The following is a 16,168-nucleotide window of genomic DNA, read 5'->3' as shown; positions in this document are numbered from 1 at the left end:
CTTCCTTCCAACTCCTAGGTCTATCCTATCCCATCGTCGCCATAAGACCTGTCTGTGTCGGTGCGACTCAAAGCTACTAGCAAAAAAATACCTTAAAAGACTTCAGTTAATTGTAGTAATTTAAACTCTAACCCAAAATGTTATTAGTTTGATGCAGTATCCTTTTGTAACCATTTTATCATCCATAACATAAAATGTAGAAAAAAGAATCGCATTCCAAGGTACATTTCTCAAGGAAAATATTTGCATGGCAAAGGGTTAAGAGGATGGAGTCTCAAACAGTTTCTAGAGGCTCAAAGCATTTACCTGACTGCCATCAAGAACCAAGTGTGCCAGAAGAGTGAATGTTCCAGACATCCTCATGGGATTAAGGCTTGCACACTGAGTCTATCCAACTGCTGCATTGAAATATGTGTGGTATCCATGTTCAAATGTGGATTCTGAAAGGTCATTTTCAAAACACAGTCTCATACTAAGTGATAGGAGGCTACGATTAACAGCTGCAAATGCTGAGATACTGACCATGATCTACTATCAATGATTTCACTGCTGTATTCCGATAAAACTGAGAAAGGTAACTTGTATTCATCTAAAATATGTTTTGAGATGCTGCATGAAGGTGAACATAAAATAAAATTGTAACTCCCTTATAAGGGTTTTCTCATTTTTCCATAGCCACATTTAGTGCTTTACCTAATATCTTGATTTTTACCTTATATTTGATCAATTTTATAAATTTTTAAATGCACTTATTGTACAAACCTAATCGCTTTCCAAATTTTAACAATTTTTTCCCCCTGAGAAAATAACAAAATCACTAAATACCACATTTTTATTTTTAAATCAACAAATCTCTCTAAAAAACAACAACAACAAACCCCACTTTCTAACACCTCTAATCATAACTCATTCAAACTAATCTTTTAAAATGTGACCTCGATTTAATGCCACCCTCTTTATTGTTCCAACTACACTATAAACAAACAATGACGTTACAAACAGGGATAACAGCATGCAGAGTTTCAGTTGTGGAAAAACGCAGGTTTATGAAGCATTACTGCAGACTGAAAAGTCTAATGAGTAGCAAGCTGGTAGTCACTGCAAATGTAAATGTAATTTAAAAGCTTCCCAGTCTGCCGAACACACAAGTTAAATATAAATATTACACATAACATACTGTAGCTGTAAAAAGCACATTATTAAATAAGGATAAAAATTCTTTGTTTAAGAGTATGCACTTTATTCCTTGTTTAATATTGCGTGTTTTACAGGTATGTTGTGGTGCAATACTTATACCTAACTTGTGTGTTCAGCAGACTGGAAAGCTTTTAAGTTACATTTACATTCGCAGTGACAACCAGCTTGCTACTTATTACAGTTTTCAGTCTGCAGTACAACTTCTGGAGATATGCCGTGCAGAAAATCAAGAAGATGAAAATCCAAAGAATGAAGACCAAAAAGAGAAGGAAAGAGAAGGACAGGAGAAATACGCACTCATGAACAAGCTATTCAGTGTGTCAAGTGACATTATGAATTTTGCTGTTAACTCAAAATCACCGACTCTAACTACTGTACAGTGTTAAAGAATGCACTGGAATTTTTTTTGGTTCTATTTGCTTTACGTCGCACCAACACAGATAGGTCTTATGGCGACGATGGGACAGGAAAGGTCTAGGAATGGGAAGGAAGTGGCCGTGGCCTTAATTAAAGTACAGCTCCAGCATTTGCCTGGTGTGAAAATGGGAAACCATGGAAAACCATCTTCAGGGCTGCCGACTGTGGGGTTCGAACCCACTATCTCCCGAATGTGAGCTCACAGCTGCGCGCCCCTAACCGCACGGCCAACTCGCCCGGTGAAAAAGATTTGACATTATGGAAGTTGAATCAAGTTTCTATGTTGGACATGTGGAAGAAGCCATAATATGACTGGTATTTAGCGTTAGAAGTATAACAGTATATTATAGCATACAAGTAAATAATAAAAAATTTTCATCAAACTACACGTGTTACTGAGATACCAACAAAAGTGGACTAAAGAAGCAGGAGTAAGTAATATGTGTAACATTTTGTCTAATTTTGTTTAATCTGGAAACTAGATCAATAAGGAAACTTTTCTTAGTCCCAACGATTTTCGTTCTTGACAAGTTTCACTGCATGTGGACAGAACTATGATAGCGCTAGAGTGAGAAACCACAGAACTGTTGTGGCCCAGACCAGTCTACGAGCCCACCACAAGTTTGCGAGGGCATAAAGATTACAAAATCAAATGAAAATTTGTACCAATTAAAAAAAAAGGGGGGGGGAACTATTCTTAACGATTGACAGTTATTTTAATTTTTCCGTGAATTAAGGACATGTAACCATGTGCCCTTAAGGTGAGAGTGCCCCTGGGTTGGATGTAATTTCTTCCTCTCTTCTTACCAAGAATTTACTGTCAAACTGCCTCTACATGACCTACAGATGTCTCAGAAATCTCCAAGATATTTTTACCAATTATAAGCTGTCACTGCTGTCACCACCACCCCTATGCTTCTCCAGTGCAAGATGAGTGACATTCAACAATACAGCATCACCTTTAATTCAGTTAACAGTAGAACCTACTTCAAAGATTCATATGCACTCAACAAAATTGCCACCAAGTGAGCTGGCAGTGCGGTTAAGGGTGTGCAGTTATGAGCTTGCATTCGGGAGATAGTGGGTTTGAACCACACTGTTGGCAGCCCTGAAGATGGTTACGGCGATGATGGGATAGGAAAGGCCTAGGATGCGGCCGTGGCCTTAATTTAGGTACAGCCCCGGCATTAGCCCGGTGTGAAAATGAGAAACCACGGAAAACTATTTTCAGGGCTGCCGACAGTGGGGTTCGAACCCACTATCTCCCGATTACTGGATACTGGCCGCACTTATGTGACTGCAGCTATCGAGCTCGGTTGAAAAATTTTGAGAATGCTTGAATTTATTTTTAGGTCCAAGATGGAACAATGAATGAATCTTGTATAAATTCAACTTGGCCACACCTTTTCATATATCCTTCCATTGCTAATCCTTCTCCTCCTGCCTTTGTCTTCAGATGAGTACCCATTTCATTTCAAGCTCTTGTCAAACTGTAGCATCACTACATATGGCTTCCTCTTACGCTGACTGACAATATGGTAATTTCATTCAAGTATGGTATCATTCAAGTATGGTATCTTTTTTCTTTTGCCAATTATTATTATCATTAATATTATTATTATTATTATTATTATTATTATTATTATTATTATTATTATTATTATTAATTATTGTTGTGAAGCACTTGTAGAAAGTATGCGTGAACTTCGCAGCTACAAGATAGCTCAAGAAAGTGGGTTTATATTGTGAAGGTACTTTCTGAAACAGGTTTGTACGGTTATTTTAAGCTCCACTGTATGGCAGATGTGTTTGTTTACAATTGGAATGACGGAATATCGAGTAAAATATTGAGAAGCTTGTGGTGAAATAATCTTGTTGCAAGTAGCCATCTTGCCAAAGATCAAAATCACGCAGAAGTAGCACTGCAGTAGATAGACTATCGTTTTCCAGTGCAAGCGCTCCTACCAATCATTCAAGACACCATCCCCTCAGTTCAAGCCATGGCCAATTAGACTCCCTCATTGGCATGATGGCAGAAGCAGAGATTCAGTGTGATACAGTGGAGCTGTCTGGAGTATCAAGGAAAAGCATCCACAATGGCAGTAATGGTAGAAGTATTGACTTAAATCTGATTGATGATATCAGTCGGCAGATAACGGTGAATTGAAATAATAACATTAAGTTATTTATTAGACCACCTAATCAATACAAAATCGTCTTGGATGTTTACATAAATTTGTAAAGATAACGGTGAATCCGTATGAAGAGGTGCATCTTGAGACTGCAAGATCACTGGCAGTGTATGTGGAGGATATCCTTCGTCAGAAGAAGAGGGATTTGGAAGCGTACGAACGCCCGTAAAGGAGAAATGAAGAAAGAAGACGCCTGAAAAACTAAATAAGCACAACATCACTCTGAAGTAATGCAAGAGCAGTTCCGGGGTGATGATACACACCGTGGGCAAAGGGTGTGTGGTTTTTAGTGGGTAAGAATCCCACACACAGTCCCTCGTAAATTTTTTAAAATATAATTATACATTTAAACAATAATTATTTAATATAAAATAATAACTATAATAATGCTAAAGATCTTCATACATATTTGAATGCCAGAATTTTATCCTGAAAGTGACATGCTTAACATATTAGTAAATCTACTGACATGGATTATTTTAATATGCTGTGTGTTGAGAGGTAGGGGTGGAAAAAAAAAAAAGTAAATAAACCCACACACATATCATCTCCATACATTACACTAGTGATATTGTTTATGTTACATAAAAGAACAAGTTCTATATAAACAAAGATCACCTAAAATTTACTGCAAAATTTTATGAGATAATGATTTTATATTATTTCATGCTTAAACTCATTTACCGAGTAGGTACACCATGCAACTTTTGAATGACACATAGTATTTCCTTTATCACCATTAACTTTCAGCATCTAGTGAACTTGATCAGAATGTGTGTGTGAAACAGGACTGATAGTATGACATAATCTCACCATTATATCTATATATTTCCAAACAGTACACCCTCTTAGATTTGACTGCCTCCATCCAATAATAACCAGCAGATGGCATTCGGATCTATAGCACTGCATAGTAACTGCAAGTCTAAAATCTAGCCATTAAATGTTCAAATCAATATTCAATAAAATTATGCAATACTTCACCTGCAATGTACAAGGATAGGTCCTTTTTCTAAGGAATACGCTTCATTTACTCTCTTGATAAATTTTAGAATTCCTGATGGATGTTCAGGAGCCATAAAGTCTTTCCATACCAAGAAATGATATTGTACTATGCTGCGCATCTCTTGAGTACCAGCATAAGCTCTGCACATTTTAAGCTCACGTATGATGTAATCTGAAAAATAAACAAATAATGGGTGATTTTTCCTTCTAACTTCTCATAAATCTAACAGATAATGAACTAACAAATCTAATGATCCAGGTCTCTTTGTTGAGAGAGATTCAGTTAGATTGCAAAACTGATAAATAAAATAACAGTAGTAACGTTTCGTTTCATCATGACACATATCATCTCCATACATTACACTAGTGATACTGTTTATGTCACATAAAAGAACAAGTTCCCTATCTGTTGTTTTCCTAGCCTTTTCTTAAATGATTGCAAAGAAATTGGAAAATTATTGAACATTTCCCCTGGTATTATTTAATTTAATTTCCGGGTTGAACATATCACATAGTTCTGTCAGGTATATGAATGACCATTTATGAGAATAGATTTAACAAGTACTGTAATTAGAACATGGGTTGTTCCAATATTTTCACAGTGGTGTGGATGAGGTTGAGAAAAACAAGTCCTAAAAGGTATAAAGTGATTTAGAAGGAAGGATCTGAAGAAAAGATTGTGGAACAGAGTGGTATATATAATACTATACAAGCCAAAGCACCCAGCAGTAGGTTGTTAAATCTTCAATTTTTACTGCATGTACAACTCACAATCAAATACTTCATGCACCTATATAAGACATTCCTCAATACATGGATGAATGAAAGTTAATAATAATGGTGTTATTGGTTTTATGTCCCACTAACAGCTTTTATGGTTCTTGGAGATACTGAGGTGCAGAAGTTTCGTCCTACAGGAGTTCTCCTACATGCCAGTAAATCTACTGACAAATCCAGGGCGATTCATATAAAACTCATGGTAATTTTTCGTCCATTATTTGAATAGGAATATGCCAAAATGTTTCATTTACCTCTCAAATCATGCAGGAGGTCTTGGAGTTTTGACTGCATGTCTAATGGGAGCTTTAGGCTTTTATCAACAGATGGTACAGTTAAGAGTTGCATTGGCACTGCCGGTGGCTACAATTAGCCTACGCAGTGGCCTCCAAGGTATGCACTAGCCAGCGTCTTGGTAGGTGTGCTAGGTACCAAATGATGAGCCCAACCTAGCACATGAGGGCGAGGTGCTGGCAACCAGGAATGAGTTAGCTGGAAAATTTATAATATCCAATAACGGACCATTTATATTGGTATTATAAATTTACTCATTCGGGACAAATAGTTCAGATTCCCTATGGGAATCAACATCTATATCATCTGATGGCCAAGCATGCATCAATTTTTGGTAACGAGACAAAGTCGCTCATAGTGCATTGGCACTGCCGGTGGCTCCAAGTAGCCTACGCAGTGGCCTCCATGGTATGCACTAGCCAGCGTCTTGGTAGGTGTGCTAGGTACCAACTGATGAGCCCAACCTAGCACATGAGGGCGAGGCGCTGGCAACCAGGAATGAGTTAGCTGGAAAATTTATAATGTCCAATAACAGACCATTTATATTGATATTATAAATTCACTCATTCAAGACAAATATTTCAGATTCCCTATGGGAATCAACATCTATATCATCTGATGCCAAGCAGGTATCAATTTTTGGTAAAGAGACAAAGTCACTCATAGTGCATTGGCACTGCTGGTGGCTCCAGGAAGCCTACGCAGTGGCCTCCACGGTATGCACTAGCCAGCGTCTTGGTAGGTGTGTTAGGTACCAACTGATGAGCCCAACCTAGCACATGAGGGCGAGGCGCTGGCAACCAGGAATGAGTTAGCTGGACAATTTATAATGTCCAATAATGGACCATTTATATTGGTATCATAAATTTACTCATTCGGGACAAATATTTCAGATTCCCTATGGGAATCAACATGTATATCAAGGGAGTACCAGGTGGAGATCAGGAAAAAACACAATGTAGCTGAGTACAAGTACATGGGAGAGGTGCATACTGGAGATCACCTGTCTGTCATTTATTGCTTCCTGCCAAAGACCCTGAAAGGATTTGAAAAAAAAAACCTCTCTGGGGAATGGGACATGGCCAATATTGAAGACTTCATTCTCTACATGCAGACAGCTCGGAACAGGGGGGGGATAAAGTATTGAGTCACAGGAAGCTCTTGGATGAGTTGGTCATAGAGATGGTTGCTGATTATTAAGCAGGTGGAGAATTGCAGATGAGACATATGTCAACTAAGACAAAGAACAACATCTGGATGGAAATCTACACATCCTGATGGCTCATCCAGAGGGCAAACATAAAGACTGACTTGTGTGCATGGATAGAAATGTGAAAGGGGGCAGTCACAAGATGAGTCATATGTGACGTGACATGACCAAAAACCCAGTTTACATATTGGTGAGTGTTTCGAGAAGTACCACACATTGGTCAAATATAGGCCATACGTACCAAGAAACAATCTGTGTAACAAATTATTTTCATCTTTGTAAATAAAATAGTTATTTCTTGTAGAATAATGAGATTGGCATAGGAAAGAATATTTCCCTAAATAAATTAGAGTGGAATGCCTAAGAACAAGGAATTTAAATTGGAGTGGAAATTGTCAAAAAAAAAAAATACACACAACCAAAAAGGGCTGGAATTTCTGCAGGAAATTTCCCTTACTGTAGAATGAAATCCTATGGTATTTGACTAAGAGCTATTATTAGAGTTATATATTGTCGTTTGTACGCTATCTTACACCTAAACTAACACATGTAAAATCTTCAATTATCATGTTTAATACATTTTAATTATCTTTTATTAAATGCCAAGTATGTCTAACATATGATTTCCCTATAAATATGTATTGTAAATTCGTATAACCTCAAAATCCGTTTAATCGAAAACTGTAGAAAACTCTAATATTTGTATATTGGGTATGTTCAACTATCAATTGGATACATATGGAAGTTTCTGGAGGTTTACTGTGATGTTTTATTATCCACATACGTGTGGAATCTTTAGGAATTATGTGGACTTCTTTATTATGGGTCTCTGTATTGTAGCCAAATGTTCAAGTTTAATCTATATGGGAGTACTCCAATCGACTGGCCAGTCAATAGACTGTCCTTTGAATGTTTGGGTGTGTTCCCGAGGTTTGCAGCCGGCGGGAAGCAAAGCGGACATCAAAGTGAGGCTGCTTCAGGATCTGTTGGAGGAGTAGGACTCACACAGTTTCGACTTCGAAGACAGCTCAGAGGAAGAAGCAAACGACCGGGATAAGAGCTATCTTTGCACTATTAACATTCCTGATTTAGACCCAGTCCGGAAAAATTGAGACTCAATCTGAGGAGATAAAGGAGCAATTCAATTCTTTAGACAAAAATTTCAAAGATTATATCTCAAAAATTAATGATAAAATAACCAGCTTAGAATCAGACATGGATAGAGAAGAAAACAATATACACATTTAGGAAAATAAAGTTGAGATGTAGTCGGGAGAAATTGAGCAAGAATCTAATAATTTTAAAACTGAGGACGGATGGAAATCAACCACAGAATTACCAGAGAGAAACATTCCTGGTCCAACTAGAAAGTTTCAAGCCAACCAATATGACCATTGTGCTTCTTGTTATCCAGCGAGAAAATAATGCGAACGATTTAGATTTAGTAAGGATGTGGCAAACTGAGGACGTGGCCTGTAGTAGAATGGCGACCTGGATCAACAAATGTAGCAATGATTGTCCATCTGTTCCAGCTTACTGTAAGATGATGTACAAGAACTTCCGACTTGAAAATCGTATGATATAGTTGTGGATTCCCTACTAGCCAAGCATCTTGGTAGGTGTGCTATTTACCAACTGATGAGCCCAATTTAGCACGCTGGGGCAAAAACGCTGGCAACCAGGAATGAGTTAGCTGGAAAATTTATAATGTCCAATAACGGACCAACTACATTGGTATTGAAAATCGCATACGTAAGTATAGTTCCCATCTGCCTCGATCTTCCCCAGTCATATTCATTCCAAGATCTCAAACAGAAACTTTGGTAAAATATCACGACAATCCAAAAGCAGGTCATCCTGGTCAAGAGGAAACCTATTCTTCGATTTGGTGACATTTCTTCTGGGTGTACAAGCGTCAGGACATCAAGGACTACATCCAAGCCTGTGCAATCTGTGCTTGCACTAAGGCAAACAACCGGAAGGCGAGTACCAGCATGAGGGGACGCCGACCGCATCAGCCTTGGGAGGTTGTCGCCCTTGACCTCATGGGATCTTACCCCAGGACATCTCGGGGAAAGACCGGGTTCCTCACGGCAACTGACCTATTCAGCAGATGGGTAGAAGCACTTGCCATCGCCGAAGCCACATCAGGACATGTCTTACAACTTTTAAGGACGGAAGTCTTCATTTGGTATGGATATCCTCGGTGTTTACTCAGACAATGGCAGGCAGCTCACCTGAAAACAGTGGTTACAAGCTTTGTCGGATCGGGGAATTGAACACTGGATTACACCAATCTACCGTCCACAGGCGAGAAACCAGGAACTACAGATGATGTTTTGGATCTACTTAGTTGACAGAGAACATACCAAGTGGGACCAACTCTTACACGAGTCTCTTCTGGCCATCAGACAGCGGGTTAACTGAGTCACGGATTTCTCACCTGTAGAACTTTTCCTTAGGTGTCTCATCAAGAGAACTTGTGTGACAGGAACTTCATCCATGAACAGAGAAAAATAGGAGGATCCTGCTATATGGCATATGAGGAACCAGCACCAGATTCAACAGATGCACCGCCAAGCCAAAGAGCATTCAAGGAGGGAAGCCGAGAACATCCATGCGCTGAATGAGAGGGAATTCAAACCAGGAATGCTAGTTCTTCTTCTAAACCATCCCCTCAGCAACAAACTTTAGAAGTTCCACGCTGGGATGGCACCAAAGTGGCTTGGAGCTTTCGAGGTGGACAAGAAGTTAGGGAATGATGTGCATCTCCTCATGACTACACCGCCAACGAAGGTTCATGCGTTGAAGGCGTTATCTCGATCCCTACAAGAAGACGGAGAGACCGAATAGGAAGACCAACAGTTGACACACTCAGCAGGGGCTCAGGATAATGCAGACTTCATGGAGGATCAACAGACACCGATACTTACTTTGGAGAATAAGAGAGACCAAGATGTAAGGACATCTAGATATAATTTAAGACCTAGAGTAAAGGAATGTACAAGATAGATATGAAGGTTTTATGGGGGAAAACGATTGTAAATATGCTATCTTACACCTAATGTAACCCTTGTAAAAGCTTCAATTATTATTATGCTTAATACACTTTAATTATCTTTTATTAAATGCTAAGTCCATTTATAATGATTTCCCTGTAAATATGTAGGCCTATTGTAAATTCATAAAACCTCAAAACCTGTTCAGTCGAAAACTGTAGAAAACTCTGTAATATTCGTATAATGGGTAAGTTCCAAAATTATTCTGATACATATGGAAGCTTTAGGAATTTTGTGGCTGGCCCTGTGGTGTAGGGGTAGCATGCCTGCCTCTTACCCGGAGGTCCTGGGTTCGATTCCCGTCCAGGTCAGGAATTTTTTACCTGGATCTGAGAGCTTGTTCGAGGTCAACTCAGCCTAAGTGATTACGATTGAGGAGCTATCTGATGGTGAAATGGCGGCCCCGGTCTAGATAACCAAGAATAACGGCCGTGAGAATTTCTCGTGCTGACCATACGACACCTCGTAATCTGCAAGCCTTCAGGCTGAGCAGCAGTTGCTTGGTAGGCCATGGCCCTTTGGGGCTGATGCGCCGTGGGGTTCGGGTTTAGGAATTATGTAGACTTCTTTATTATGGGCTTTTGTAAAATAGTTAAATGTTCGAGTTTAATCTTCACAGGTGTACTCCAATTGGCTGGCCAGTCGATAGATTGTTCTTTGAATGTTCAGGTGTGGTCCATTCAGGATGTTGCAAGAACATTTCCAGAAGTTAGAGATTTCTAGACTATCTAACGATATATTTATATCAACTTGACAGCCGAGAGGCTTGGAGTTAGCCTTGCCTTGTGATGGTGAAGTGAATAATCAGTGTAAGGACTTGTGGAAATCTGTTCTAGTCAGAATCGACTGTAAATTGCTTCAATGTGTTTTTTGTTGTTGTTGCTAATAATGTTGCAGTTTTGTTTATAGTTGTGTAGTCGCTAAGCGAACTGAGTGTTGTGTGTTGTTAAGGACTAGACTCAGTCTAGTTCTTCTTTTCTGATCAAGAAGTGAACGTATCCGTGTGATATTTATTTACTCCAAGTAAGATTGCATTGAGAACGCCATACTGAAACTGTTCAATACCATGTTAATATACATATTGGAAAGCCTAGTATGTTTTATGTGCCGTTTTCCGCATCAATTTGTGAAGTATTTGGTTGTAAATAGCATTTTATGCCCTGTCCAGGATATAAACGACACTGCGTGAGTTGGTAAGCTGGAACTCTAGTTCCTGTTAAGTAGAGAGCTAAGCCTTGGTACAGCGTGACCTTGGTATTACCCTCCCAATTGTGCAAGAGAGGATAAGATGACGCAAGGCTTAGGATTCTGTTTGTGTCATAAGGCGTGGCTAATTTACAGGGTCTCAACCTAAGAACTGTACATTACAATCACTTTCCTGCTTATTCCAAGGATACCAACCCACTAATTTCACGGGCTCACCAATAATAATAATAATAATAATAATAATAATAATAATAATAATAATAATAATAATAATAATAACAACAATAATGATCATTCATAATAAGCACAGGAAAACTATATAAAAAGGATCAATAAACTTTGCATAATTTGCAGTATCCAATGATGTAGAAATGTAGTTTGTTTCTCGACGCCACTTAAAGCATCGCATTCCTTGAAACCAGATGACCCTTGGGGGTTCCATAACTCAGAGCCAAGGATTCCCCATCACCCCCACAGTGTGCGCCTAAATCCAACGGTTGCAATCGTAATTACTTTGAAACGCAAAATCAGTTCTGGATAAAATCCGATCAGTACAGAGAGCATGAAGAGAGCTATTAAATAAATGTCCATTTAATTCTGAGAACCGGCTTTTAGCAGAGCGAGTTTTTAAAAGAAGGCGTGATTACCCCCTCTCAAGAGAAAACCACCCGTAGACTATAAAGGAAACAGCAGCTATACCAAATTATCCATTCTTATTTCATTTCTTGGTGTGGTCGTGACATTCTGTTTGGGAGACTTATTCTCAGTTTACAAGTTATATATTGTGAGTGAAAATCTTCTTTATTGGAAGCTACCTTATTATGCTCAGATTTATGACATACTTATTATATTTCAATGAAGTGATGTGTGATAAAATCAAGGTGCGTTGTGCGAGAATATTTTGGGTCACTGTCTTTAGAGTGAGTAAGTGTATGACCGTACTTCACACATAATTATTTGGAGTAAATGTCCGAGTTGCCAAAAGGCTGGGCTACCTTGTCCTGCTCAATAACAAATAAATGTGAGATAGTCAGGGCTATTATTTTGTTAAAGTTGAACAGCAGTGGAACTGATAATAAAATTAAATAGGCCATGAGTGGATGTGAGAAGGCCATCTTGAAGGGTTAAATGATTATAGTTAAGAAGGTATATACCAAGTTATAAACAAGAGCTTGCCATGAACATAATTTTTTTTTTTTGCTATTATTTTTTACATCACACCGACATAGATACGTCTTACGGTGATGATGGGACAGGAAAGGCCTAGGAATGGGAAGGAAGCGGCTGTGGTCTTAAGGCACAGCCCCAGCATTTGCCTGATGTGAAAATGGGAAACCACGGAAAACCATCTTCAGGGCTGCCGATAGTGGGGTTCGAATCCACTATCTCCTGGATGCGAGCTCACAACTGCGCGCTCCTAACCGCACGGCCAACTTGCCCGGTAACATAATTATTAGGCGGTGCCATGTTATGAAACTGTGGTATCATCACACGTATTAGAAACGGCATTATATGGACTTATTTGCTATCGTAGAAATCCATCTCGAGTCACATGAGTGGGTAGCTACAAATTTATTGATAGATAAATACTAGAGGTCAGAAAACATAACATGAATAACACAGTGTCTCATTCTTTTGTGTTTTATGCCTCTGAATGCCGTAACCTCAAACCAGGACCATTGACAACGAGGGTTATGAACCCCAGCATAAGCGCACCAATGTGCCAGCACACGTTGCATTCATCCAGACATCGTAGGATATCTCTGGAGGCAATTCAAGCAGACGTCATCACACTTAGTATGGAAGCCACACAGAGCCCAATGAAATCAAAACCTGCAGCCAGCCCAGCTCTCGCCATGGAGTACTAAGCAGTGGGGCAGACGCCCTGGGTGATGAACGAGGTTTCAACATGATCTAGGCTGAGTACTCTCAAAAATTATTCTTTGCATGAAAATTGGTAGTTGCAGATTAATTATGACATAACTGAGTGTGCCAAAATCCATTCTGATGTTTTTATACATGTAGGTTTCGAGATAGGCGTTCTTGAAGGGTGGAAATATAGATATTTAGTTTAGTTATCCAAGGGTTAATTATTAGGATTACCCATGAACTAGTGTTTGTTGATGTACCCTATACATTATATTTGTTTAATGAAACACCGGTAAAGAAAGGGACTCAAATAGTGTTTGCCAGATTTTCTTTTTTTTTTTTTCAAGGGATTAAATTTGCATGGTTGTAGATATCCTCCTCTAGTTTTGAGGCTGATGTGATATGAAGAAAGAAATGCTGACTGAGTTGTGAAACCATGACCTAGATGATAGTACGTGAATGTGTTAAGTGTTATATCAAATTTTCCCCATCGGTAAGGACCTTCAAATCATATTCTAAAGGCAATTGAGTAGAGTGGGTATTAAGTTCATGAGCATGTGACTGATGGCCTTGTCAGGCAAAATGACTTCATAATAATAATAATATTATTGGCTTTACATCCCACTGACTATTTTTATGGTTTTCGGAGATGCCGAGGTGCCAGAATTCAGTCCTGCAGGAGTTCTTTTACATACCAGTAAATCTACAGACATGAGGCTGATGTATTTGAGCACCTTCAAATACCACCAAACTGAGCCAGGATCGAACCTAAATGACTTCATGGAGCGCTGAGGGTATTATTTATGTCTTTCTTCACAGGATGACGCTCCATCATACAGTGTATTATTTGTTGTGCGTGTCAAGGTCATATGGTTAAGGTTTGTAGGCTCAGACTGGAGTCTCCATTCTTCAACGTTGTATATATAAGTGTATCACCCCAAGAGACCGTGTACCTTGAGATCGCGTGTTTAATTATGATTAAGTTTTCATTTGTTATCTAATAATTATAGCGACTACAGATTTCATGGCAGAATAATAAAGTATTTCCACAGAGAGAGTACTCAATGTTATGAGTGACGAAAGTATGATAAAATTCAGACATGCCAACTATCTGATAAGGTGTTACGGAGTGATTTATTGTGTTATTCTTCTTGTGTTTAATTATGGTAACATTAGAATTAATAAGTGAATATTATGACCAAGGAATGAATCTGTGTTTATCCGTAAGGGAAGATTCATAGCCGATATACAAAAGAGGGTATAAATATTTCTGTAAAATAATAAAGGTGTAATAAATCAATGAGATTCAAAACAGGATCTGCAGGTGTTATAATTTTACGGAATCATAAACTGAAAGGACAGAATAGATTATTACCAGACCAGGTGGAATTAACTTTTTTTGTTTTTTTTGTTTTTGCTAGTTGCTTTACGTCGCACCGACACAGATAGGTCTTATGGCAACGATGGGACGGGAAAGGCCTAGGAGTGGGAAGGAAGCGGCCGGGGCCTTAATTAAGGTACAGCCCCAGCATTTGCCTGGTGTGAAAATGGGAAACCACGGAAAACCATTTTCAGGGCTGCCGACAGTGGGGTTCGAACCTACTATCTCCCGAATACTGGATACTGGCCGCATTTAAGCGACTGCAGCTATCGAGCTCGGTGGTGGAATTAACAGCTAACGAATCTCAACAATTACCACTCAGGCAAGGTAGTTGGCATCGACGTTTGTATTACGGTCAAAGTGAAGTGTCTTTCATTGTGAATAAACGGTTTTCAACAAATTTGAAATCCACTCTTATCTTTTTATTAGATTACTGTATTCCCCTCACTATAGTGCCCTACTTTCAAGATATTTATTTTACATGCTCACTTTATTTTCGTCGGACAGGACAACGACCCATATGCTCTTGAGCAAAGCTATTGCTTGGAATGAAAGTAGGGAGAATGGGACCACGATGCCTGGGTTTGATTCTCCGAGGTTCTGTCATCCATAAGATCTTCGTCCATGACATATTTGTGAGGCATAATTTTTAGACTTGGTACTCTGTCATTCCCCGGGACAGGTACAATATGTACTGAGAAACAATCTGTATAACCAATTTTTTTCAGCTTTCTAAATAAAACAGTTATTTCCTATAGAATTATGACACTGGCAAAGGAGGTAATTTTTCCTTAAATAAATTACAGTGGAATGCCTAAGAATGAGGAATTTAAATTGGAGTGGAAATAGTCAAAAAGTCCAAAAAGTTCTGGAATTTCAGCAGGAAATTTCCCTTAAAATGAAATCTTATGGTATTTGACAAAGTGCCATAGTTGGAGCTATATCTATAACATAATTCAAGAGAACATGAAATTTTACCTGAATATCTCTTTTCTTGAACATGGGAAAGTGTTATGTCACCGAAAACTTTTTCCCCTTCTGCTTCATCAGGCCAGTATTTTGCACATTTGGTTTTGCTGTATTCTTCTAGATTTGTTAACATAAGTATCATTTCTAAGTGTTGTTCCCAAATCATACGCCAGAAATCACATACAGTATTGTCCATTGGTCCTGTAATATTAAATGCACTTTTTAACATCATTTTCTGTCAGATTAATTGGGTCTGAAAAGCATAATATATTAAATCATAAAATATGATTCAACATTAAAGATTACAAATAAAGCTATATAATATGTCAGTCATGGATGAAAACAATAAGAATGCACAACAAGAAAATGGAAAGCAATGGGTCAAAGGCTTTACTCTTTGCAGATGACATAGTAAAGTGAGGAGAAGATGAAATGGAAGTACAAGAACAAATTACTATATGGAATCGGGAGATAGAGGATCATCATCATCATCATCATCATCATCAGTTAACCGTCTCCAGTATTCCAGGTGTGGTCGAGACAGAGGAATATGGAATGAAAATAAGTGTGGGGAAGTGTAAGACAGTAGTGA

General features: G+C 38.6%; 1 protein-coding gene across 3 annotated transcripts in view; it reads right to left on the bottom strand.

Annotated features, from left to right (window-relative positions):
- The window catches only part of Ptp69D (Protein tyrosine phosphatase 69D), a 976,604-nt gene that overhangs the window by 278,982 nt on the left and 681,454 nt on the right, over nucleotides 1–16,168 (bottom strand). For all 3 annotated transcript variants that reach the window (XM_068226166.1, XM_068226167.1, XM_068226168.1), the window contains 2 exons: nucleotides 15,586–15,777; nucleotides 4,791–4,983 (listed from right to left, as the gene is read on the bottom strand). In XM_068226166.1, the coding sequence (XP_068082267.1) occupies nucleotides 4,791–4,983; nucleotides 15,586–15,777 (385 nt within the window). The remainder of the gene's footprint in view (nucleotides 1–4,790; nucleotides 4,984–15,585; nucleotides 15,778–16,168) is intronic.

Source organism: Anabrus simplex, chromosome 2 (assembly GCF_040414725.1).
Source record: "Anabrus simplex isolate iqAnaSimp1 chromosome 2, ASM4041472v1, whole genome shotgun sequence".
NCBI lineage: Eukaryota > Metazoa > Arthropoda > Insecta > Orthoptera > Tettigoniidae > Anabrus > Anabrus simplex.
This window is presented reverse-complemented; position numbering and strand designations above follow the sequence as displayed.